The sequence below is a fragment of the Accipiter gentilis genome, chromosome 28 (assembly GCF_929443795.1).
Source record: "Accipiter gentilis chromosome 28, bAccGen1.1, whole genome shotgun sequence".
Lineage (NCBI taxonomy): Eukaryota > Metazoa > Chordata > Aves > Accipitriformes > Accipitridae > Astur > Astur gentilis.
Window position 1 is genome coordinate 11,606,974 of NC_064907.1, and position 26,452 is coordinate 11,633,425.

The window sequence follows — 26,452 nt, forward strand, 5'->3', positions numbered from 1 at the left end:
TTGATCATAGTCTGTAAGTACTTACCTGGGCAACAAAAGGTGACCAAAGACAGTTGATCCGAGCAGACTTGGATATAACAAAGCTAAACAAATTCAGATTTGAAATCAAGTGCACATTTTTAAAAGTGAGAGTAAATAAACAGTGTAACATGTAACTAAGGATTAAGATAGATTCTCCATGACTGGAGATATTGGATGCATTTCTTAAAAGTAATCATAGTAATTAGTAATACCATACAGGAATTAATTCCAGGAAGTTCTATGGCCCATGCTGTATAGCACAGCTGACTACATGATCACAGAAATCCCTTCTAGACTCATAATCTATGAATCAAATGCATTGAATGTTTTCATATTTCATATTTCATTTTGCAGCATGGTGCCACTGAGTCTGCAAAAGGCAATGAAAGCCCTATACAAAAGCGTGACCAAAATTGGGAGCATTGGAAATGTGTGGGGTTCTCCCCCAAAGTGTCCTTATTTCACGACGCAGTTTATAGAACGGCCTTTGTTTCTTAAGTGTTTTCAAGGACAGAGTTATTTATGTGTAGACGCGGGTGGTCTCCTGTCCAATGCTCTTAACCACTGCATTTGGGATGAATATAGAATACTTTTGGACAGGGGTCAGCTTGGCAGTTTAAATTACAAACAGATGTTTGGCTACGTTAGCCCCTGCACAAACTAACACACCACAGCCCCTCTGTTCTTAATTCCAGTCCGTTCTTTTTATTTAAAAAGAGTAACATATTAGAATAACCATCAGATGTAGAAACCAAAGCACTTAAACAAAACCCCAGAGTCTGAAGAACCTGAGTCTCTGTGGAGGCCAGACGTGCGCACGGCTGCCAGTGCAGCAGCCAGGCCTGACCCCCATCACAGCGTGCACCTTCCCCATCGACCACGCCTGAAGGACGCCGGCAACGTGGCACACAGGAGCCACATGCATCCGTTCCTTCGCTCTCAAGCAGAGATCTTGGGGCTCTTATTACAGAGAATGCTGTTTTGCATGCCATCTTAGGAAAATTATTTTTTTTATTGTTTGGAGTATAAAAGTAGAACTAAAGATACATTGTAAGTGGGGTGCGAAAGTGTCCGGTGCTTGCCAAACCAACTAGGTTTTAGTCCAGCTAAAGAGCTCCAGTTAGGTTTTGGCCCAGCTCTGCCATGTGACTCTGTGCCGAGTTACCTAAATTCTCTTTGCTTCAGCATCTGAAAAATGGGGCTAATGATACCAGCCTCTGGAAAGCAGGTCTGTGGATGTAAAACAGTGTTTCAGCTATGTAATATAAATAGTTTGGATACGAAATTCTGCATTACCTGAACCCTCATGAATTCAGCAGTCATGTCTCTAGAACATAGTGTGAGATTTATATTCCTTCATGGCTGCAAAATTTCACTATCTGGAGGAGTTTCAGTGCTCCCTCCCTTCCATAGTTTGGGTATCGGGGAAAAAACAAAGCAAAAAAAAAATACCAACAACCTAGAAAAGCCTGCCAGCAAAACTTGTTTCTGTGTTGATGGCTCTCAACAGATTTTCTGGCATCCCCTCTCTACCCCACAGCTATAGCTAGGAAACTAAAATGCCAGCTTGTGCTAATGTTTGGAGTTTCCTGGAAAGCAAAAAAGTCAAGCAGGCACTCGTGTGACTGGGTATTTGCTGCGTAAGGCTGGGTTACAGCCTGTCTGCAGAAACAGTAAACTCTTTCAGGGCCTGTGGCGCGTGCCAGCCTGCTGCATCCATTTGCAGAGTGCCTGGGTGCAAGCAGTATCTGGTAGGTTCACTGGCCAGTAAGTTGATTTATTTTTCATTCTATGCCTATTTAAATATGTAAGCATAAGAAATACAGAACTTACTTGTTTGAATGACATAAGGGGTTGATATGAATGTTAAAAATGGAGGTGTATATGTAAAGGAAGATAGAAGTTGTCTAGGCATGTCAGAATAGCTTAGCTCATTTACTCTCTGTATCCAGCAGCGGCCGCATCGAGATGCTTCACAAACAGGCCAAGAGCCTTTTGTGTGTGTCATTCAGACCTCCAATAGCTTATCCTAACTAGAGGTGTTCGCATCTTTTCAGTCTGTGATATACTGCAAATATCACTCTTGGAACTCAGATACAGTTTAACAGTCTTAGAAACTGTCTTGTGGTGAATGCTGTAGTGTGGTTTGAATCACTTGTTTGAATTCTCAAATTCTCTTTCCCTGTACACAGGAATAATTCATTTTAATGTGTCATTGTTTTAACTCACAGGTTTTCTGTTTTATTTTTGCATTTAGTTGTACCAAGCCATTTAAGGTAGATATTCAACATCCCCTACTTTAGTGTGGTTGTCAACGGGGAGTGGAGTTACAGCAACACTATGCTCGGTCATTCACTGGGCAGGTTAAAATGTATGTGGCAGAATAGGTGTGAGCCTGTGATTAGAGTACTTTCCTTGGGGTGTCTTCTCATTTTCCTCTTTTGACTCAGTGCAGAACCACTGGAGCTATTCTGACCAAAAGCCAGAACCCCTGTAACGGAAAACACAGCAAGGTTCATAGGTTTAGCCATTTGTTATTTCTGTTATTCTTGGGATTCTTATGCTGATAAAACCAGTAGTAATATGCCAATAGTAATATGTACACATGGGACACTGTCAATAGCATGGAGTTCATCAGGATGCCACTTACTTAAATATATTAATCTTTCCTTTAAAGGCAGGAGAAAACCCAGGAGTCAGTCTGTCCAGGCACACACTGCTTTAAACCAAAGGCCCCCTGCTTCAAGTCACTCCGGACCAATTGTAGAAAGCCGCCAGCCTTTCATCCAAACATCTACATCTGCCCACGAAATTGCCCAAAGGCTTTCTAGTAGTCAGCTCTCATTCCACAACTCGGCAACATCTGTGTTTTCCCAGTCCCCTGCTGTTCCTGTTGCTGGCCAGCTGACTGTGCAGGACCGAGCTGCGGCAATGCTCAGGTCCAGCCTGGCCTCTTCCACCAGCTCAACTCTCAGCCTGCTGTTTGGCAAGAGAAGTTTTTCAAGTGCTTTGGTGATTTCTGGGCTCTCAGCTGCAGATGGAGGTAACACCAGTGACACCCAGTCATCCAGCAGTATGAATATTGCTATGGGTCCATCTGCTAGAGCAGCAAGCCAAGCAACTCGGGTAAGGCTGAAGCTAAAATAGCAGTATGAAGCATGAGCTACTGTACTACTGTCCTATCAGGTTCTTGAACTGTCCTCACCCCTGCTTGGTTTCTTCCTTCTCACTGGTCAGAAAATAGTCTTTTCCAAAACAAGGTCAAGATTTTGGTATTTGCTTTGGATTGCGCTGCATCACAATGAAAATGAGACTAATGTTAGTGTCTATATGAGAATGATGTATTTGTAAGTAGTTGACAGGCTGGCTGTTAAGCATGCACGTGGAATTACAAACTGGGCCAAAGACCCTCTTCCTTTCACTCAGACCAGGGACTTAAGTCTCCATTTTCTGCAGCCCAGGTGATGACTACCATCAAAAGCAGACTAAATAGCTCCTTCCTTGCTTGCTTAGGCTGTACTTAATTATTTGTACAGAGGAATGGTCCCCACTGAACAGTGCACTTGTTCTGTCCTGCTCTCTGACCAGAAATTCAATCCAGGACCTGAAAACCTTGTTGCTGAAAGGGTTCGTCAAAGGAAGTATTTCCCAAAGGAAACCTGCATGCCCTGTGATTCAGCATTTTCTAAGAGCAAAACAGTACACACAAAGACCTTCCAGCCCTCTTCCCAGTTCTATTCCCATCTTTCCTGAAAAATTCAATGCACGTACGAGTGTTGTTGTTTTATTGTCTACTTAAGTATATTTATTTAACTTGGGTTGCCATCAGTTGCTTTCCTGAATTTTGAAACTTTTATCTCAGCACTACAGAGCAGTAACATGAGAAGATGGACTAGAGATAAAGGGCAACTGCAACTAGAGGTTGAGTGACAACGTAATTAAGACAGACTTTCACATTTGGTCTATCAAAATGGAAACCAAATTGGCAACAGGGAAAGACTGTGGGCAGGGAAAGTCCAAAACACTTTTCTGCTACTATCATTCTGAACTGTGTATAACTTCCCTAATTTTCAAAGAATTCTCCAAACCTCAAGTGAAAAAAGCTTCTTAGCCTGTGTGTATTTTGCTCTCAACCCAAAAAATACCTTTTCTGGTATAGTTCCCTAGAGTTTTGCCATGAACTTCAACAGGAGTTGATGGAACATTACTCATCTGGGTCCAATCCTGCTTTATTACTCTAATGAGCATTAATAATATTTCTACATGTACAGCTGAACATATCAAATGACAAGGCAGAATTCCAGCTCTCAAGAGTTTATAGCCTAATTCACAGGAACTCAGCCAGTCTGCAATACAGAGTACTAATGGTAGGATTCACCTCGTCTAACTTTAAGACATCTAAAATTTGGGCATGAAGTCTCAGTAGATTGTTGGAGAGGACGATCCACTTCATCCTTACAGCTGTCAGGAAGAAATCTTCCCCTGGGACGCTGGTATCTCTCTGCCAACCATTGACAGCCTAGATGATACATTAAGACTACATGGTTAAATTTAGATGAGCAAGTCCTGGCCAAAGTAACTGCTCAGAGTCCAGGTGCCTATCTGATTGAAAGTGGTAAGGAGGAAGTGTTTTATTTAAACGTTAACACAGCACAGTTCTGGAAAGCTTTTATACTAATGGACTCCTTACAATGGGGTGACGCTGCGCATAATATTTTCAGACCGATAATTGCATTCCAGTTTTGATGAAAAGGTTTCTTTGTAAGTTGGAGTTAGAATTTGGTGTATAAAGCAAGCCCCAGAGCAACCCAATTTAACTTCTTAGCAGTCAGCCCTGCTTGGAGCAGAGGTTTGGACTGGATGACCTCCAGAAGTCCTTTTCAATCCAAATGATTTTACAGCTCTCTATACATGTACATCTGTGGTACTAAACCTCTAGCTCCTGGTCTGCTTTTCTTTCCAAATTTATGCGTTACTGAAAGAGTGACAAGTACCTCTTCAGAAGTCCCTTGTGAATAATGCATGTTAAGAATCCCATGCAGTTTCACAGAATGACATTCCTAAATCGATTTTTAACTTTTTTTCCACCTGCCACTTCAAAAAATAGCTGAAGTGTTACTTAGAAATTTCCTGAACTAGTTGACTTTTTGTTTCTTTCTTTCCTTCTTTCCAGCAACTCACCGAGACCTGCGAAGCAACCGATACCACAGAACCCAGACCACAGCGGGAGGCAGGTCCGGCCCACGCCATATTCCTGGAGTGCCGGAGGGCCAGCCAAGAAGATATGGCCCTGGAAGACACCGCTTCTCAGCAAAGCCTGTCTGAGGAGCAGTAAGGAGTACTCCTAGCACAAGGGCCATGCACTTCTTAGAATTAAAGACAGAGTTAGGTCAGGGAGCTGCACGTGGGTTTAGATTCTTTCAAATGTAACAAGCAAACTCCAAATGTTTATTTTTTTAACTTCTACACAAGAATACTATGGGGCAGATGTTCTTCAGCTAAAGGCCTTGGCATAGGTAGGGTTGGAAGATGTCCTAAAAAACACACCGTGCCACTTCATCTCAGGTTCTTGTAAATCGTAGAACAATGAATACAACCTGTTTAACGTTCCTTCCCCAGAACGGTTGGAATCACGAATGAATACAGTGGGAAATATTAATACAACTCAGTGAAAAGCACACAAGACATCTCTTTCCTGCCATAACTAAACTGCTGATTGCATGCAAACTAATTGGCATTTGATATATAACATATAGCAAAAGGCAACTTTGAACAGAAGCAATGAATACATAAAAGGATAGTACAACACGTACTGCAACATTAGAGCTAAATCTGATTTTTTTTTTCCAACAGCAAATCTCCTTATTTTTTGTTTAACATGTTATGCAGGTGGTAATTCTGAATAGCAACATAGCATCACAGATTGATATACTGCATGCAGCCATATTGAAATATTGTGTGAACGAGCCATGCTACACAGATTAACAGAAGTCAAGTGCGAGAAAAGAAAGTATCCAACGCATGGAAAGCCTTCAAAGCATAAGATGCACCTTATTTGCAAAACCAGCTGCTCCTAGGTATTATCTCATGCTCCTGTTCGGTTTACAGCAGTGTTTCTCAAATACCAGGCAACAGCCCCCTTAGGAATTGCAAAAGGGCCCAGAGGAATCCTCCTCAAGGACAGGAAAGTGCAAAGCAGGCTGGAATTATAGTCTGGAAGTCTTTGTATTAGGAAGGGAACAGCTAAATGCCTTTAATTGCTGGACACAGCTCAGTGTCCATAAACACTAGTAGCCAGTAATTACAGAGCATTCTGATTTCCTTCCCCCAAAGAAACTGAGCCGCTGCCAATTTAATAGTTGCATAAAGACAGATGATGCAAAAAGGGAGGCCACACTTTCACAAAGTTTGAGAAACACTGATTTACAGGAATGCATGACTACTTTGGAAGCCAAAAGACTACAACAAATCCTTCCTCTACTATAGCGTCTAAACACACACGCGCCTGTTCTCCTCATTTTTTTTTATTTTTTTTTTAATTAAAAAAATTGCAGCTATCAGTGTCTTGCTGTTCCTCTTTACTGTAACTACCATAGATTGTTTCTAATTCTCAACACAATGATGTGCAGCCAGGCTTTCTTGTCCCAATTAACAAGAAAGATTTAACAAGAGATGCTGTAGCTAAGTCTCATTACTGTTAGGAGATACACAGTTGCATTCTGAGCTTCCTACTGTGCCACACAATATTATAAGTAGTTGAACTAAGTAACACCTAGTGAAAATAAAATGATCCAAGTATGTTTTGTGTGGCAGCAGTTTTTGGGTTTTTCTTTTTTATTTTGAATTGTTTTCGCTTGTTTTCTGCCTTATGGAATTGAGAAGTCTATTGTTTTTCTTTCACTTCAGATCTTGATGAATTGATTATTTATAAAGCTCAGCACAACCTAGGCAAAATTCTGCTCACGTTTGCAAGGGCAAAAGCAGAGTATTCATGTACAGCCCTGAGACACATGGTTGTCAGTGCAGTTTAGGCCCTACTATGTCCCCTCCAGCATCCAGGTGTGATGCAGAAGAGGAAATTGAATTCAGCTGCTCCCTTCTGACCATTTCTGGAAGATCATGCCTCTCCTCCCACCACCTTGCTCATGAAATGCTTCATTACAAATGAAGGATGAAGGTTATACAGGTCAGTTGGAGGGCTCTTAAGAGCCACCAGCCCCATTTCTGCCTTGGGTGGGAGCCTTTGCATGGAAGTCTACTACGATAAACCATCACTGCTTTGTTTTCCTAAACCCTGCCTTGCATGGAGGCAGGGCAAACAGGCAGCTGTGGAAGGCACTAAAAACTTTCCCATGTTCAGTTAGCCTCACTTAGGCCTCCAGTTTTCACATCTTTTTAACTTAGGTTTGAATTCATTTCCATCAAAAATATGTCACTCCAGTAGTCCCAATCAACCTAAATTATTCTATGTATCCAACTCAAGCATACTAAACCAGATCAGGAAACAGGTGGAAAAATCCTTCCAGCAGCAAGCTGTTTTATCTGCTTAGCGCAGACCGAGGCCCAGCACCACCACCTTCCCCCAGCACCACATCTTCTGTAAGAAAGAGACACTAACATCTCCATGGCTGCTGGTACTTCACCCTAAGATAATGCAGCTGCCTCACAGTTCCTGACTTAGTTCAAGCCACCAGGCCCTGGAGCATAACTCCTTGGGGACAGTAGTGTGCCATGAATCCCAGCCTCCTCCTGCACAGGGCGGTTGCCAGAAAAGGCCCGTCCTAACTCCTTTGTTGAGCACAGCATGGCAAACAGGGCAGAGCGGGAGTCAAGGTAAGATCCAAAAATTACTTTCTTTTGGTAGCCATGTATGACAGAATTTTTATTTTGCCTTAAAGTTGTTGCTGTAGCATAGTGGGTTGAAAAAAAACCAAGAGTGACCATTAACAACAGTAACAGAGACAAAAAAATAAATTCAAGATGACAGCACAAACTCTCCTATGTTACATTTCTCCATAATTTTGGAGAGACTCTGCTGTTATTAGTAAGACTATTGCTATATGCAGTGTTTTTAAATATGGGCCAATCCTACAGAATAGTCAGACATGGTGGCAAGAAAGAAAGCCTGGAACTAGGTATGAGGCTGTATTCATTAAATGCATCTTGGACCTCCCCCCCATGTCTGCAAGAGGTAGAGATAGACCCGATTACTCTGTACATGACAGAAGATGCATTTAAGGCTCTGACGCACACAAAGCTAACAAATAGGTACCTAATCTAACAGGCCTAATTTCAACAGTAAGCTGCTCAGAGCAGCTCTGCGTCGTACAAAAAGTCACCTGCGTCCGTAGGAATGCTATTCTCAGCACCAGTGTCTATAGATACACAGAGGCTTTAAGCCGTACTCATTCCTGAAAGACCTAAGCAGCTTGATACTAAAGCTCACACACAAGGGAGTACTTCAGAGTTGCAAGATGGAGGTACCTGTGATACCTCAGGAACCCCACTTGTTGGGTAGTTTTGGGCTCTGAATGAAAAGCAAAGGCAACTTTCACTGCTTTTAAGTCAGCTGCAGCACTGATAATAGGTTTCACAATGCTTAATGCTATTGTTGAAGCTTGGCCCTGAAGCTGCTCAGGCTGAACAGTCTGCCTGCCTTACCTGTCTGATCTCTTACCAGAACTGTGATGCAGGAAGGATGGCCACCACATAAGTACCTTCTATATGCAGTTCCATTTTGTGTCAGTTTTGAAGATTCAGGTGCTATGCTTGAATTTTTCCAGAGCTACAGAGGCCACTTACTCAGCAGGGGCTGAAGGCAGAAGCCTGCTGGATGCTCGTTCAGCCAGCCCAGAACCTTCTTGTTTCTACAACCTGAAAGCAATGACACTCCTGTCTTGCTAGCAAGCTGAATGCATCCTTTGAGGAAAATGGGCACTCAATCCACAAGAGCATTTGGTGCATGCAGTTCTTTTACAGGAATGTCAGAAGGGACGAAGAGATAGAGGCCCTACCTGCCTCCTCCCAGCTTAACCCCAGATAACATGACCATTGCTGAAAAGAAACATAGGGAGTGATTTTATCCACCCTGGCTCAGCGGGGCCCTCACAGCCAGAGAGGAACACAAACAGTATAGCAGGCTACAGGAAGGAGGATAATGAGTATATGGTAAAACAAGCACACACAGAGTACTTCAGCCCTTGCATTAAATGTGGGATACCTACCCCCCTCCCATTTTGTTTTTCCTAAACTTTCCTTTCACTAATAGGCTCCTGTTTACATCATACATTAAAAGCCAGGTGCTACACTCCTAAGGGTGAAACATGGCACGAAGATCTGGTAAAAGGACTTTTAGTAACATTTTACTAAAGCCAACCACAGGCTGCTGAACTGCTCACATCCACCAGGTACACTGGCAAGCCCCTAGCCTGGCCTTCAGCCCGGCTGTTTCCTACCACAGCAAGCAAGTAGGAAACAGCGATGGGCGCAACATGCAAAGTTAATTTCTGTTCATCAAAACATACAAATGCTGGAGGTCCTGCTCTTCCCTCCATTTTGAAGTGTCATACAACGTTCTATGTGAGGAACTGGAGTTCTCATTGAAAAGTCTCACCTCATCCCCAGAAGACAGAAAATCTTGGCATTCATTGCATTTGAGACAAATGTTAACAAAAAGGACTTACCAGTGTGAGTCTTCTTCCCTCAAAAGATGGCCAGATACTCTCATCTCAGTATCTATGAATGACATTCTGAAGCTATTAAGTTCTTAGGAGTCTCTGGGCTGTCATTCACAGCTTTTTAAAAAAGCTATTTATTAGAATAAAGCAAGAAATGTCATCTGCATTTGGCTCCAACCCACCAACTGACTGCTCTTCTCTTGCAGGGGAATTTAAGTTAATGATTAGCTGAATTTTGTGCAGCTCACTTTAGAAGATTAGAATTACCAGTGAAATTCCCCACCATGTAATAATCATCTTCTCATCAATGCATATTTTTTAACCACCCAATTATTGCCATATTTAGATTACTGCTTGGATTGGGAGCTGATATTTAATTACAATGTTTCACTAGTGCTTGTACATGCTTAAATCTGCAACACAGACATACTACTTACAATTAACTTTGCAGTAGGTCCAGTGTTAAAGATTCACCTCTCTCATTCAGCCTTCTCAAGAGTTTTACAAGTCAAAAATTGTCTAATGCATGATAAATAATGCAGGCCCTGTTTATTCCATGCTGTGCGCAATTTTATGTTGGAATTACAAGCCTCCTTGCCAAAAACGTCCTTGATTCTCAGGCTTCGAGAGAGTAATTGGTACCTCATATTCTCCCCTTTTTTGCACCAATTAAAACCTGCAGGTGCACTAATATTGTCATCTGGAATCTTGCTGGTACATCAGAGGTTATTTTCACCAAATGTGTGCTATTAGTAAAATCAGCCCGTCAGGGGAATTGTGAATGCTCTGTTCGTTGTTACAGTGCTCTCAAGGCCTTCCAAGTATTTTACTAGTGCAAGACCAGACAATAAATTTTTACCTCTAAAGTAAACACAGCGTGTCATAAAAACTAAATTCAGTTGGAAATATTACTTTCTCACTCACTCAATGTATATTTGAAACAGGTGAATCATTTTTTCAGGACTGTCTCATATTTAAAGGCCAGACATGACTGTTAAGGTCATCTAGGATCTCCTGCTGAACACAGGCCACAAAATTTCTCTTTATTTCTCTTAAAAAGCACTCTAGCTTAGAGAGAAGATGGGTTTAAAAAAAGAACAACAACAAATTAAATACTCTCAGCAATCTTGAGATAGGTAGCAGAAAGCAAGAGCCACTGCTGTCAGTAGCAAAAAACACCCTTTGATTTAAAAGGGCCTATACTTCACTCACAGTTCCAGTGAAGGAAAAATCCACCTCCATTTTGGAGGTTTTTCCAGTGACTAACTACCCTCACTACAAAAGGTCTTCCCTGCACCATGAGACAATGGCCTAAAACTACTGTAAGCACACCGGTCAAAAGTTCCCCAAACATGTTACGATTCTTCTTCCTTTTTTTCCAGTCTATTAAATCATGAGACTACAGTAGGCATCATGGCACTACATGCAGGGCAATGTATCTACTTTTATGAGGAACAAATACCACTTTAAGTGATGAACTCCCAACAATACTGGCTGAACTGGAATTTTGAAAACTGAACTCTGCCATCACTCCTGAAGGAACTCCCCCACCCAGCATCTACAGAGAAGTGTCAAATATCCCAATTTTATTTAGCTTTAAAGTCGGTCCTCATTTAAGACTCAACTGCAGTCCCTCTAAAACCTTTCTAGACTTTAGGTAGTTATTTAATCTTTGAAATAACTATTATTTTGCAGAGTATTTTACAGGTTAAGAGACTTAACATTGGAACAGTAGGACATCCAACACTAAAGTGCAGAGAAGTTTCTGTTTGAAAGTCTATGGCACATAGCCCTGAAAAAGATTACTTTGGTCCCAAGTCCTTCACCTCTAACAAGGCATCTTGTCTGAGTAAGATGCCTGAAGTAATTAAGGGATTAGTGATACCTTCAGGGCACAGCCTCACTTTGCAAAAAGCAGCCAGGAGCTGTACATTCTCAAAGGAGTGGGACCCTAAGAGGAATTCTCTTTTTCCTAAACATGATGAAGACAATACTACCATCCAAATGGATTTAGGCAGAATGATAGTGTAACAGGGCAGTCGGGGAACAAGGCCATGGCACGTACCTCCTACCATCTGTGGAGGGGCAATGTTTGTACCAGACCCTCGTTCTGAATGCAGGAAAGAGAAAGGACATTCCCTCCATGCTCCCAGCTGTTTTGAGGGCACCTGTAAAAATGCCTGTCCCCATCCAGACCCTGACAACTCTGGGTGTCACTTTTACAGAAATAAATAACTAAAATGATATTTGAAAGTGCCCTGAAACAATTTGCTCATTTTAACAGTTGCTGAACAGAACAGAAAAAAGAAACAACTGAATTCTTAACAACTTTTTACAGCCAGAGATGACTATAAATCATACAATGAACAAGCATGCACCTGAGAGGGAATTCTGTTTTCACAACATGCAAAACTGATTAAGTGGTAGCACTTTTCCTGCACACATTTGCACACCTCATAGGGAAACACACTGTGTAATACTCTCAAACACTTCTTATTTCACCATTAACCATTAAGCATGTACAGAATTGAATAAGGAAAAAAAAGCCAAACAAACAAAAAGCATCAATAAATGTAAGAGATTGTAAAACCCATGCAGACAAATGCAGTATTAAGTCAATCCTGATTTAATAAATTCTGCATGCAAAACACAAGTCAAGATTTGACTGAATTTCATGGACTTGAAGATTTATATATATAATTTTTTTTAAGGGGCTGCGAGGCAGGATTGCCATCAGAAACATTAAAATAAACCCAAAATGCAGCCCTCTTATCAACTACTGTCTGGGCCACTTAGGAGAAGGTAGACTTGGTTATTTTTCCTCCTGAAGTGGCATTCTGTAAAAGTCACCTGGGACTACAGGAAATTTCCTTGAAATTCTAGTTAACCCTTCTTATACTGCAACTGGAGAGAGGGGTGTCTGGCCTTAAGGGGAGAGCATCTGCTTGCTCCTTCTACCTCATGAATTATCAGCACCCATGCTGAAACACACTTGGACACACCTAAGCTGGGTCACCAACAGCAAAGATATTTCTACATAAATCAGGCAGAGCACACATATATTTTGGGCAGGGTTCTTTTCTCTTACACCAGTTCCAGATACTAAATTGCTTTCTAGGCAGAACAGTCCACACTACACTCTGAAAGACAAAGATCTCAAACAGATTTGACAGTTAATTTCTTTTACATGGTGTAACTAGGATCAGAGTCAGACCACCTAACTTCCAAATACCCAGATTAGAACTGGATGTTAACTACACATCTGTTCATTATTTTGAATGGATCAGCTTGTGAACTGAATAAACAAGAAAACTGCTATCTCATTGCCACATTTTAGAGTATTACCAGCTTTACCTTGCTTACCCTGAAGGCTCCAGTAAAGCCTCCAGCGGCTAAAGCAGGAAGGACAGACTCTAAAATACTCACAAAATGTTGTAATGTTTTGTTAAAATAAAAGCTTTAGTGTTTACAGGCAAGAAAAAGTCTTCATTTTCTGCAGGATTCTACAGCTGCCAAGATGTCTTGCAAAATGCTGTTTCTGTTTTCCTTACTAACCTAGAGAAAGAGAAATTAAAACTGATGTAATTTGATGAATAACCTCTGTACCAGTGTTTACTTCAAAAACAAACAAAGCAGAAATTCAAATGCATTTCTTTCTCAGTGGAGGAATGTGGAGTGTCAAACACCTGCTTTCTTCTGCTACTGAGAACACAATAAGCTAAACCCACAAACCTGCACATGTAATTGAATATTCAGTCATCTTTTTGATTTAATTACCCATGGTGTTTTGCAGTATTATTCAGGGCTTGAATAACTACCAAGAATCACTCGAAGAACCAGCATCTACTTTTGTCATTACTAGAAAGCCTTTTCAATTACCAAATATAATTTTCCTACTATAAAGCAGAGTTCTTATGCCTTCAGTACTTGAAAGAGTTGTATTTATTAGGATGACAGATCTAGTAAAAAAACATCTGCAATGAAAAAAATTAAAACAGGCTTAGCAGCGCAACTCTGCGTTCTGTGAAACCTTGGCATTACAGGAGAGAAACACCTTGAAAAAGAAAGACGACTTGAGAAAGCTGAGGGCTTTTGTAGCACACTGAGGTACGCCTTTGTTTGACCAGTCCGTGGAAATGTTGGGCTTTAAGACCAGTACATGTGAAAAATCCATATAGTTCAGCGTCCTGTCTTTTGCTGGCCCCATCTGCATTGCAGCACATGCAGATTACCGTTAACTGCCAAGCAAATGCTAGCACTTGCTAGTAAGCTCAGGTCCAAGGTGCAGCAATGACAGAACACAGAACTGGAGGGAGGCGGGGGGGCGTGCGTGTGTGTGTGTAAATTACTCCTTCTTGATAGACCTGGTCCTGAGACAGAGCCCACTGACCCACAGTGTCATGCATTACTAACTCCACCAAATCTGTGGAGATAGCTGGGGTGGTGAAAGAGTTAAAAAGCAATTGTGAAGTGTCAGCAAAAGCCTCATTTTAAAAAGCCTAAGAAATTTTCCCCACTGTTCAGATCCCTGCAGAGAGGGAAGGAAGAAATCAGACAAAGACAGATGAGCCAAAAAAAATTAAGGGCGTTCATATTTTTAACAAAGTTTGGGAAATGCTGTTTGACGAGGAAGGAGAGACACCACACTATGCATGGCATAAAACTCTCTACCAGCAAGGCTTCACGGCATTCTCTGTAGCTGCGTTTAAGATCTGAGCACAAGGGCTTGTGTCCCTTCCAGTAATACAGTCAATACCAAACAGGAGAAAGTATTATTATAATTTTTAAATAGATGGCAGTCCTACCTGAAGAATTTGGCCCTAGGAGCCTACTGCTATTTAGTCACAGACATCCTATCCAAATGCTGGAGACCAACAGTGTAAAGCCTAGAGATGGTGGTCTTACCTACACCGCTTGAATTCAAGAGAGCAGATCAATATGGGAAGAAAAAAAAGTGACATTTAAAAAAAAAGAAAAAAAAAAAAAGAAGGGACTGAAAGGGAAGATCTGCCTGAAAATGCTGCTGGTTTTATTGAGTATCATTCCAAGCACATTATAAAATAAACAGAAAACCCCACAATAACAAAGAGAGCAAGACAACAAAGAATGGAATTGCTCTTCAGTAAGGCTATTGAGAGACCCTAAGGTAAACAAGGCACAGAGCATCAGAGCATAGATCAGCCAAACTCTACATCTCACAGCAAGTGTCCTGATATCCTGACTTTCAAAGGACCTTCTGAACATTTAATAGCCCTTCCCACTGTCTCACAGCCAACAAAAACAATAGTACATTTTATCTATCCCTTTTCCATACCTACATGCCAGAAGTCCAGTGAAAGCAGCAGCGAGAAAATGCCAAGTGCTGGGAAACTTTCACAACTGTTTCACAAAGGCTGCTTGATAGATATAAGTCTCTTCTTAAGATCTCGAGACTTTCTGTGCAGGCAGCTTTCCCAGAAAGAACAAATCTCCCAGTATCTGTACTGAATGTTCAAACAGATGCACAGATTTTTAGACAGGGAGTTTAAAATAACTAACAGTAGATGCTGCTTATACTAAGCACTTAGGTAATTTGGAGGAAACTACCACCTAGACTCTAAGCAGGCAATAGTAGAGGGCAAAAGCTTTCTTCCCCTAACTGCTGAAGTACCGTCAAGGAAACCCCTCTTGTACAATCTGTTCAAATGGAACCTTTTCCTCTTCTGATGCATTTAACTATTTATTTTCTTTCTTAAAAGGCACATGCAACCAAACTTCACTAATGGGTTTCATGGAAGCAAATTTAATAGATGGGAAAATGGGAGAAAATGAGTATGTGCCAGCTACTACGGATAATCTGATCCTATTTATGACACCATGTCTGCAAAACTATGCAGACCCAGGCGGTGCAAGAAGACCCTCTGTAGTTTCACTGGAAAGTTTAGTTCTCAGCAAAATGGAATTGAGTAACAATGGAAAGAAATGTGTTAAATATCAGAGCTCCTATCGTTAAGTGCTCTAAACATACTAAATTAAACATTTGGGACCAAATCCTCAACTGCCTTTAGGGCATCTGGGCCCATTTACACCAACTGAATATGCTCGCAAGACAGAAGGGACTGTAAAACCCCAAACATCTGCCTCTACACTCTTAGCATCAAACATCAGGACTGTCCTTGTGACGCTGAGAGAAGGATGAGAAAACTCTACTGAGTTACCTGAATGCAGCCTAACTCCACATTAAGTGACAACGCAGGCAAAACTTTTTTGAAGGGTAGCCTCCTACTTCTGCACACTTCCAGGCACCATAAAAGTTAGTAAGAAATTACTGACCGTGAGCTATTTGGGCACTCCGGGTTCTCCCCATGCCACAGCCCTTGAAGAAGCTGGTGAGATCACATAGCTGGTGATCCAGTATTTACTTCAGCTATAACACCTCTGACTCTCCATGGACAGGTTCTGCTCCTGCTCATGGGCATGTTTTAACTAGCTGGGAAAGAGCATGTAGTGTGTCACTGGAGCAAGCGAGACAGATGCTCCCCTGCATAAGATTAGCATAGTAGGTCTCTGCCACCTGGAAACTATTGCAGTCTGTCACACATTTCACACTCATGCTTTTGGCTAACAGATTCACCAGAGAACTATTTAAACAAAAGAAACCTGCACATCCTAATCTCAGCAGCGTAAACAGGATGGCTCATTTTTTTAGTAAAGTTTTTTTTAGCTAGAGAAAACATTGCTCCAATGAAATTTACAGGAAGACTTTTGCTGGCTGTAGTCAGTACTTGAGGGAAAGATGTAGCAGCAGACTGATATAGCTAACAAGCAGGGGCTGTTACACGCCCTCAGAACATTACCTGATAAAAAGAAGCAGCAGAAGCCTCAAACGCTTCCTTGAAAAGCCAAATGCTGTTTTCTAGCACTCTGTTTCCTCCCTTGAGAGGACCAAACACACACTATTGCCTTGCCATGACTGCAGCCTAAGCACCAAATGACTGTTACTTTCAGTGAGGCATTCTCCATTCCCTCTTTCCCAGTCCTACCACTGTAAAGCAAGTCATATAAAATTCACATTCACATGCATCCCTGTTCAGTAGCCTGACAAGACACACATCAGCTTGTCAGTGGGAAACCTGGGGTTTTAAGTTGAATTCTTATGTGAGGAAAGGAATCTTCTCTCATCTTTGCTCCTAGGATTGCTTTAGCACTTAATTAAACAAACATTTAATTTAAAAAAACAGAAATTGAAGATGATGATGGGACACCAACTAAAAGAAAGCTGAGGAACTTTTGTGAGCACTGCAGTTTTATTAATCTCACTTTGAAGAGGAAAAAAGAAGATGGAGGCTTTGCTTTCTCTGCAGTAATTAAGATCATTCAGTATGAAGTTGTTGAGATAGTGTTTTTTCCTTCCTCATTCACTTAGATGAAAACAAAGTAATCATTCTCACTGTGATGTGCATCTGATAAAGAATAGGCTGCAACAGTATACTGCTCTACAGCATATTACCCCTGTTAGTAAGCCAGGATGTGTAAATCCCACTTACTGAATTTATAGTTTATAGAGATACACAACTTTATCTTCTATTACAAATAGTACACACTGAGCAGAAAAATAAATCAAAGGAGGTGGGGTTGCATTTAGCTTGTTTTTCTGAAGCATCCAGGACACTTACAGATGTTAAGGAAACCTCATACATGTATTCCTGTGAACGGGCTATGTTTTGTTGTGGTAAGTTTTTGAGAACCTCCCTGTAACTGCTCAGAAATGCACTTTGAGGCCCTAATATTCTGAAAGTTATGTCTGTAAAAATAACATAATGATTTCCAAAATTGGTTCACTGACTCCAGAGAAAGTACACTCCATTTACAAGTGTCTTTCTTCTAGAAATCATTTCTGCAAACTACACTGCTGCCTTTTTTTTTTTTTTTTTTTTTTTTTTTTTTTTATTGAGTATGATTAGTGGTAATACTTCTCGAAGCCAGTCTGGAAAAAAAAATAAAAATCTGACTGTACTTTAAAAGATTTAACTCTTAGGGAGTAATGAATACTTATATGGCAATAATACTACAGCAAAAAACCTTTTAAAACAACTATATCATTACTTCTACAGCCCCTCACAAGCAAAGCCAGCTGTGTGAGACTGCTACAGTAAGTGCCAAATGTGATTTTTTTTTTTAATAAGGTGAACACCTGCCCATTAAGAATAAAATGGAAACTAAAAAACTTATTTCATACAAGCTACCCACAGCTATCAATTGGTAGTAACAATTAGATTTTAAACAGAGCCAAATACAAACCAGCAACCTAGAACGGAAGGCTCTTTAAGGATACTGAATATTACTCACATTGAACACTTTAACGTCTTTCCTACTTCTTATTTCTTCAACAAGATCCAGTGGCTTCCCCTTAGGTATTGGAATAGTTCCAAGCACCACGGTCCCTGAGCCAGTCAGTGTTTGACGAACAGCTTGAATAAAAGGCTGGCTGAAGAGTTCCATTTTACCAATCTCATCTATGACACAGATTTTTTTCTCTGCATCACTGCCATGGTTTACCTGTGGAAAAGTGCATCAAGAGACTGTAAACAACACAGGACAAGCAACAGAAATAATTTCTATGCTAATAAAATAAATACCTCCAAAAGAAATCAATACAATTGTAATACTGGGGAAAGTGGAAGTCAGAGCTGCTGCTGGTAACTGACAGACTTATAAATCCATCATTTCTATTTCAGGACAGATTTTTGGAAAGATAAAAATATATGTACAGCATAAATACCAACTACAATAGGAAATATCCATAATATTAGTTTTTCTTAAAAGCAGAATTCTCATAATGGTCCCATATGACCTATTTCACAATGAAGAACTGCACTTTGCCTACTAGCAGCTCTCAATCGATCTGAGGGAAACCAGTTTTTCAAAACATCACTCTTCCCAACAAATTATGCATTTAGAATACATTAATATCCACACAACACAAGTATTAAAAAAAAAAAAGACTCGCGTTAAATCTAGATTTGGAAGTTTATCCTCTTGTGGCTGGGTTGAAGGACGGTCAAAACTAGCATTTCTCTCAGAACAACTAGTTTTCTTCAAAGCTATGTGAATAACAACCAAGCCATTTCCAAGCCCCTCTCACATCAGAACAGTCATCTTCCATTTCTTTGTTGAGATATAGCTTATTCTATAGTCCTAGGCATCCCCCTAGATCACAGGATAGGCACCATACTAAAAATTAACCACATTTGGGGCTTGTTTGCTTTTTTCATGAAATGAATACTGTGCCAAACAGTAACGTGCTGCAGACTGGTGTGAGCAGCAGGGAAGTCTAGGAGAGGACATGGGTGATTGCCTCTGGGAAAGGCAACTTGGAAAGTGGAGGAACTATTCAATAGAAAAGGAAGTGCACTGCCTCCCCTCTCTTGGTAAAAGTAACTGAGAACTGTACTCCATTATTTATAGACGTGAGGAGGAAATAAACTCAAGTCAAAACATCACTGTAGATCCATGGGTATATACCAATACCAGCCATATTATACAGAACATAAAAAAAAAGGAAAAAAAATATGAAATGTTTTCCCTTGTGAAGGCAGAGTATTTGCTTCTGGGAAAGTGGAAGAACTGTATAACATGCATCCTAATATCTTTTCAAGCTAAGTCCCTGCTGAGTAGCTGTTTTATCTAAAATCCTTTCATAGATCAGTGAGCTAAAAAGCCAATACTAGTCACTAGGTCACACATTGAGAAACAAAGCTTTTTAATTTGAAAGAAAAATCCTCAGTCCTGCTTGGTGAAGTTTCCAGAACCAGACAGATGATCCATTGTAGGATCTACCCCTGTTCTCACTGGAGTGAATGAGATCCAAGCTTTAAGAACTGAAGCTGTCCTCAAGACTACATGGGCACATGCCCACTCCATGCTGCTCTCTGATCAAACCAGACCATACCTATGGCTCTCCTGCCCTCATTCTCCATTTGTCTTTTCTTGTTTCAGTTCTGTGATGTTCCTCACTCACCTCCTCTCCCATTTTGTGCCACGTACATGCATGACCAGATTCCCACAAAACTGATTAACAGCGCTTTCAATGAGAACAGGGTCATGCACTGTCCAACCCTCCTGGCCCCTTTTCTTCTTCTCTTCACTCTCTTGTACTTGCAGAAAGCTAAATAACAACCAGAAAAATTCAACACTGCTAACAGCCTTCTAGCAAGATCTCTCCTGGACTTCACATTAATGCAGCAGTAAAAGGATTCCAAGTATAGCGCTGGCTTAATGAAGTCTTTTTTATTAAACTATCCTTCTATTTACTAACATAGTAATCAAGTTACAGTGAATCAAACATATAAAAATTTCCCCACTTTATTCATATTTCCTTTCTCCCTTGCCCCCAACATCTTTGCTTCCCTACTCTTAGACTTTAATATTCCTTGACAAAAGCAAGAATCAGATCCTCAATCTCATTTTTGCTCCTTGCACCTCTCTGGTTTTTTGTTCTTTTAAAGATCATTAAGAAGTCCCTTCTTCCTCGGCCCCATGAGCTTTGGCAGTGTAGAAAAATCACAATAGGATTTTTTCAGTAGTACAGTTCAGCAGCTGCTGCACACTGTTTGCGATATGTTATTGCCAAAATCAGATCTGTTCTTTTTCAATTTTGGAGAGGGGAAAGGTTGGAGTGAGAGCTAGCAAGGAGAAGGAAAAAGGCAGTAACAGAATGTTAGAAGGATAGGAAAAAGACTGTGTGGAAAGTCTTGTCACAGTCAAAGCACTCCTTGTGCAGCAGGCTAAATCCCAAATTATTAGGCTGCTCTTATCAGTTAAAACCTACCAGTCTGCAGGTATTTACCCAGTGGTAATCAAAAATAACCACTGGATTCAAGAAACAAATGCTTCTACTGGAAGAGGGTGGAAATCAGAGCAAGAGGGAAAAAAAGGCTGTAAAGAAGATGAGCAGCAGCAAAAGCCTTTTTCTTGGACCCATTGACTCCACCCAGTTCTGCGTGGTAAGCCACTCGTACATTTTTGTTTGCTTTCCAATATGCAAGACAGTAGCATAGGAAGAAACTTCCTTTCGGCTATCTCTCAGTCCAAGGAGGTCCTGCTCTCAAGACAATGTCAGATCAAGAATGAGAGGGAATTGCAATCTCTCCAACACCACAATAAGCACAAGAGAACAAGCCAGATTTGCCCCTCCAGCTTCCTGATCAGGAAGTCAATCAGAATCAGCAATACCCAAGAAACAGGCCATTTATTAATATCAAAAACTAGTGCTCTAAAATGGCCTTCCAATAACAACGATTATCGTAAAGTACCCATTTTTCAGCAGCTTTCATAGAATACTTACATTTCTCAGCATAGGTAGAACCAACTGCTCGAATGAAACAAGGTCTACAACATACTGTCCGACCCGATATTCACGTCTTGAAGTAGAAGAATCATAACTGAATTTGAAAAAGAGATACACAATTCCTTCTAAGAAATGAGTTTAGTGAGAACACACTGCAGTCATTTCAAGTGGATTTATGAGAAGTTATCCTAGTACATCAAATCCCTTGAATACTTCTAAGAAAAGGAAAGAAACTCTGTAACAATCATCCATTAAGTCACATTGCAGATAGCACACTTTCAGATAATAAATATAGCATGAGTTACCTTCACAACTATATAAGGTCAAATTTGAACAGTGTATGGAAGGACAATGGGATCTAAAAGCCAGCAGGTATATTTACACCAAAATCAAAATACATGCCTGCAGTTCAGATCTTTGAATTTGGTAATGTGACACTACAGACAGCATCACAGCAGTAGCCCAAATCTCAGTATGGGCTGCAAAACCCTTGAACAATCTTGGAAAAAATCACACTTGCATCATACTATCCTAGGTGAACCTCCTTTATTAGCAGCATGCAAAATATTTAGTCAGATCAACTATGTCCAAATGACCTGCTAATGTCACACCTGGACCTAGACTAAATTTTGCACAAAGCATGAAAAGCTAAGTCAGAGACTGCAAGCCTCTTTGCACTTCAGGGCCCCCCCTCTCAGTGGGGCTCTGAAACCCTCTTTTTCTTAAAAGTCACATGTGGGTTTTGTGGGCCAGTCAGTGGCTCTTGAAAACAATGTTATATGCAATTTCTCTTTTATTTTCCACTCCTGTCTCCATAAATTTGCTGGTAGAAACAAAAAATCTTCCTCCCTACCTACAATAAACTACTTACTGTATCCCAAATAGACTTGGCCTCACAATAAAAGGCTCAGCAGTGCTTCCTCTCTGTCTGATGTAAAATAGGCAGTAAGAGAAAACATGCTTCCCTAGCACATTTTTAATATTTCACTATGCGACAGAGACACTGCCTACATACACAATACAGGTATCAGCCAGGACACGAGAACTGAACAAAGAACCCGACCGTGAGAGTCGTATGTACGCTGGAAATCAGCTTCTGGTGGAGCATTTAACTTGCCAACAAACCAGAGCAGAGGCATAAAACAGTAAGCCACTTACAGTTATTAAAACCTCAGTACCTGACTCTAGATAAAGGTCCTCGTTTTCCAGACAAAGTGACAACATCAAATCCTGTTCTCCTGCCACCTTCTCTAACTTCCTCTGTGTAAAATCCATCAATGGAGATGCCTGAGGATTTTAGAGCTTGAGTGACTTTCTGGATCAAAGTAGTCTTTCCAACCCCTAAAAATAAAGAAGAAATAAAAAGCACACAGGATTAATCTGCTGCACTAAAACTCCATTTTTAAACACCACAGTAATGATTCAGTTCAGCAGGAACATTGATTACTTCTTAAGTTTGTAAATTGGTTTTCTTAAATAGTAGGAAAGGAAAGAATAGAAGCACCTTTTAAAGTTCATCCTGTACTGACACTGTAATGTTTTACTAGCCTTCAAGAAGTATGTCTACAGTGAACGCACAACAGAATGGTACAACTATCCCAGGCTACCACTGAACTTGTTAGTTTAGATAGTGCGCAGGCAGGCCACAAAGCTTGCTCCAAGGCAGGTAAATACATGAGAGCCATACTGTTACACAACTGATATCCAAGCTAGCTGGAAGACTGACTGATAAGTCTCCCTTTCTACCACTATTCACTACTTTTTAAGAACAGAGCTGAGTTCATCCCCCTTTTAGATCAGAAGGCCAAAGCTGACTGTTATTACCAGGAGCCTAACTGGCACAAAGGACGCACTGCTTCTATTGATGTCCTAGAAATCAGAAGCACTCAGTGCCCCTGAGATATCAGGTCCTACATGGCAAAAAGTATTTCCAACAACAGAAACATGCTTATTATGGTAATTGAAGCAAGAGAGGTTTTGACTAGATGCAGGGAAAGGCTTTTTTTATCGTGAGGACAATCAAACCCTGAATGGGCTGCCCAGAGAGAGGCTAGGCAGTCTTCACACCCTTTGACGTTTTCAAGACCTGACTGGATAAACCCTTCAGCAACCTGGTCTGGCCTCATAGCTGACCCTCCTTTACACCTCCTGAAGTCCCTTCTCACATGAATTATCTTGTGGTCCTATAATCCATTTTCTTACCCTAAGACGGACCCTTAAAACCCTCACCACCTGATGTCTCCTAGCACAGTGTGATGTACCTTCTATGATGTGAATGCTGGCCATGTTCCAGACATCCTCTCAATTCCCACAACAGAGCTATTTCTTCTCCTTTGCCATTGTACAAGTACATCCCTTGATAATCTCCCTCTAAACTCAACTTTATCATCTCTCACAAAATTTAGTGTTATCACTTCATTTTTAATCACTGCTGTAAAAAAAAATCAATCAGGAGATGGAAAACATCCTGCAGAATAAATCTTTAAATTCCTGAAGACAAGGAATATAGACCAAATGTGAGGTGCCTAAAGATGCTGGCAGAAATAATTTCAACATGCACATACCAAATTCCTCCCTTAGATCTTAAGCAGATTTAGGAACTACTTTCTTAACAGTCAATACCGACAGCAAAATATTCTGTGGCTTCAAGGGCACCTAGTCAAACTACTAAGCAAACTGTCCAAAATTGAAGCCAAAGGGATTCCTGGCATTTGAACAACAATAAAATGACAAACGTGGCACCATCAGTATCTACCATCTTTCTGAGGCCTTGTCTCTATAAATGAATTTATACTAATTTGGCTAAGCATATTTGCTATCTCTAATTTGGTTATCTTCATTCAGTAAATTGCCAAAGAAAGCTAAAACGATCCAAACTAAGTTTAAAAAAGCTTAAAGTTATACATTTAGCTAATCAAAAAAGTACATTCAATTTCAGTTAAATGAACAGAGACAAGGCCTAAGCAGGCCTAACCTCCGTGTCTCTTGGAAGGCTGCCTTTATTTGAGTGGATGGAAAGACAGACGCTCAGACTAGCAGTAGCATTTTAAATTAAATCCAGACAAGATGGGCATCTGCAAAAGGTGCACAAAAAGGAGAACTAGGCCCGCTGCTTTACTTCCAGACCACAAAAGAAAGCTTTGCAATCACAGTAACTGCTTTCTTTATCAGCCTTATAGTTCAACCCTCATAGTATATCCCGTTCTACCTCCACAATAATCAGACTCTCCTACCATGATAAAATACTCCACCGCTTCAATCAAGGCCTGCCCATCTGGGATACCAATTATTACCTTGTAACTGAGCATTACTGAGGTTGGAAGCGCTAAATCATGATTAAATTACAGAAGAGATGAACGCTCAGAGATTATTAACAGCTGCAGTTTAACCAAAGCAGGATTAGTTGTCCAGGGTGTTGTTTTGGGGTTGTTTTTTTTTCCTCTCAGCACTGAACTGCAGAGCAGGAGCCAGGGACAAAGCAGTAGCAAAAGCAGTAGCATCTGGACATGTATACCACATAGGACTGGAGAGAGCTAAAATGGAGTTTTATTAGGAACAAATTAATGAACGCAGCAGCCCTCATCTCCACAGGCGACACCCGGGCAGGGGAGCAGCTACAGGCCCACAGGCCGCAGCCGGGGTTACCTCGCAGGCCGCTGCGAGGAGGCGCCCCCGGGGCTCCACCACACACCTGGGCCGGTGCTGGGACCCGCCAGCAGCTGCCTTCCCCCGGCTCTAAGCGCTTCACAGCCCCGCGCAGGGCGGCTGACTAGGCCGGGCCGGGCCCCAGCGGCCGCGCCGCCTCCCCTCGCCCCGCTCCCCGGGCTCCTCCTGCCACCGTTACCTGGGGGTCCCGTGAGAAAAACGTGCTTGGACATGGCGGAGGGGAGCGGCAGCCCGCGCTCCTCCCTCTCCCCCACCCGACGCGGCCCGGCTGGCGGGATCGCCGCGCTGCACCGCCCCTTCGCTCCGCCCCTGGCCTTCGCCGTCTGCCTGCGGGGAAGCGCTGAGTGGCGGCCGTGCTTCGCGGGCGGCCGCGGTAACGCGGTACGGAGCTCAGCAGCCGCCGCCGCCCGCCCGGAAGGCGTCCGCCCCCCCCCGGTCCTGCCTTAAGATGGCGGCTCGTGTGGCCGTGAATGGCAGCGGCCGAGGCGCGTCCCGAAAAGGCGTCGGGCGGTTCTAGCGCCCAGGCGGGGGTTGGCGCGCTGAGCCCTGGTCGCTGCTGAGGGGGAGCCCGGCCTCTCCTGTGGAAACCCCCGGCGGCGGTTACTCCAAAGCCGCCCCGGGCAGGCGGTGACTGCCGGCGGCTTCCCGCCCCGAGGCGGGCCTGCTGTGGTGTTTCCCAGGACATGGACATTGTTGAAGGTTAGGACAGAGGGGGAAAAACAATTAATTTCTTAAATGTGGGTCAGCTTTTTCCTCATCCTGTCAGGTTGACCTATATAATTTCTGAATATGTTAAGAAAGGTCTCCTTAGAGCTTTTTACCCATTTCGGTAAACAACGTGCTCCGGGATGCAGCCAAGCAGTCAATTAAAAGACAAACGGGTTGACTGATACCTTGGTGCAGACAGCAAATGTAACTAGAGGGTTAATATACAACTAGGGAGTTGTTACAAAGCTGAGCAAATTGGGTCACAAATGAAAAGGTTTGGCAGGTTTAACAAAGACACTGACAGACATCTGCGTCCCCAAACGCCATATGCATGTGGCCTCCTTATTTGTTTAGGCTCGGGTGATGGGGAGCTGTAAGAGAGCAGGGAAAAGGATTTTTGTGTGGAGGGCTGCGGTGCACAGGCAGAACTCTGGGTGAGGTGATGCCCTGCCACAGACTGATCCCTGCCTAGCCGTAAGCATTAAAATAGTTACCCCAAAATACCAAGCTATGAAAGGGATACATCCTGGTTGTTGCTTGCTTCAGCTGGAATGGATCTCTTCAGGTTCAGCATATCTTTGTCTGGCTTTCATTTTTGGTAATCTCCCAAGGATTTAAAGGTTATTCATCATTTTCACAAAGATAATGAGTATCCTTTTCAGCCAGATGAAATGTGTAGATCAGCAGATACAGTGTACATCACAATAGACAGGTATTTCCGTAAATTAAACAAAATATTTTTGATGTGTACATCACATATGGCCACTCATCCTTGTATTGTTCTATATTCTTAGCAGAATGAAGAGTAACCCTCTATTTAGTGATTCTGCATCTTTAAATTTAAAATAAATAATTTCAGGTCAGCTAGGATCGGGGTCTGTGTAGAATGGTGGGTCGTCTGAAAGTGTGAGGGATGCAATCGGCGATTTCACTGCATAATAAGAGTACCTTGTACCACTACACTTCTGGCTTCTGAGGAAAGCAAAAGTCTTTTTCAGTCTCCCGTTACACGCCAGTAAAGGGTCAGCAATCTTGTGAGGTAGAAATTATC

General features: G+C 41.8%; 2 protein-coding genes across 3 annotated transcripts in view; one reads left to right on the forward strand and one right to left on the reverse strand.

Moving 5' to 3' along the window:
- PCNX2 (pecanex 2) overlaps positions 1 to 5,494 on the forward strand; it is a 156,644-nt gene extending 151,150 nt beyond the window's left edge. Inside the window, exons 33-34 of the mRNA XM_049830562.1 lie at positions 2,699 to 3,147; positions 5,195 to 5,494. Coding sequence (XP_049686519.1) covers positions 2,699 to 3,147; positions 5,195 to 5,356 — 611 coding nt within the window. The 3' untranslated portion in view covers positions 5,357 to 5,494. The remainder of the gene's footprint in view (positions 1 to 2,698; positions 3,148 to 5,194) is intronic.
- NTPCR (nucleoside-triphosphatase, cancer-related) lies at positions 691 to 25,114 on the reverse strand. Of its 2 annotated transcripts, none has more exons than XM_049830561.1 (5): positions 24,872 to 25,114; positions 22,206 to 22,368; positions 21,025 to 21,121; positions 18,027 to 18,236; positions 691 to 2,512 (listed from the first exon to the last, which is right to left on the reverse strand). In XM_049830561.1, exons 1-5 carry the CDS (start codon positions 24,903 to 24,905, stop codon positions 2,468 to 2,470), a joined length of 549 nt encoding a protein of 182 aa, XP_049686518.1. In that variant the 5' UTR covers positions 24,906 to 25,114; the 3' UTR covers positions 691 to 2,467. The 2 variants fall into 2 exon arrangements, with proteins under 2 accessions (XP_049686518.1, XP_049686517.1); XM_049830560.1 differs by lacking the exon at positions 691 to 2,512 and adding an exon at positions 6,167 to 13,253 and having other exon boundaries at positions 24,872 to 25,112.
- Positions 25,115 to 26,452: the final 1,338 nt, after the last annotated feature.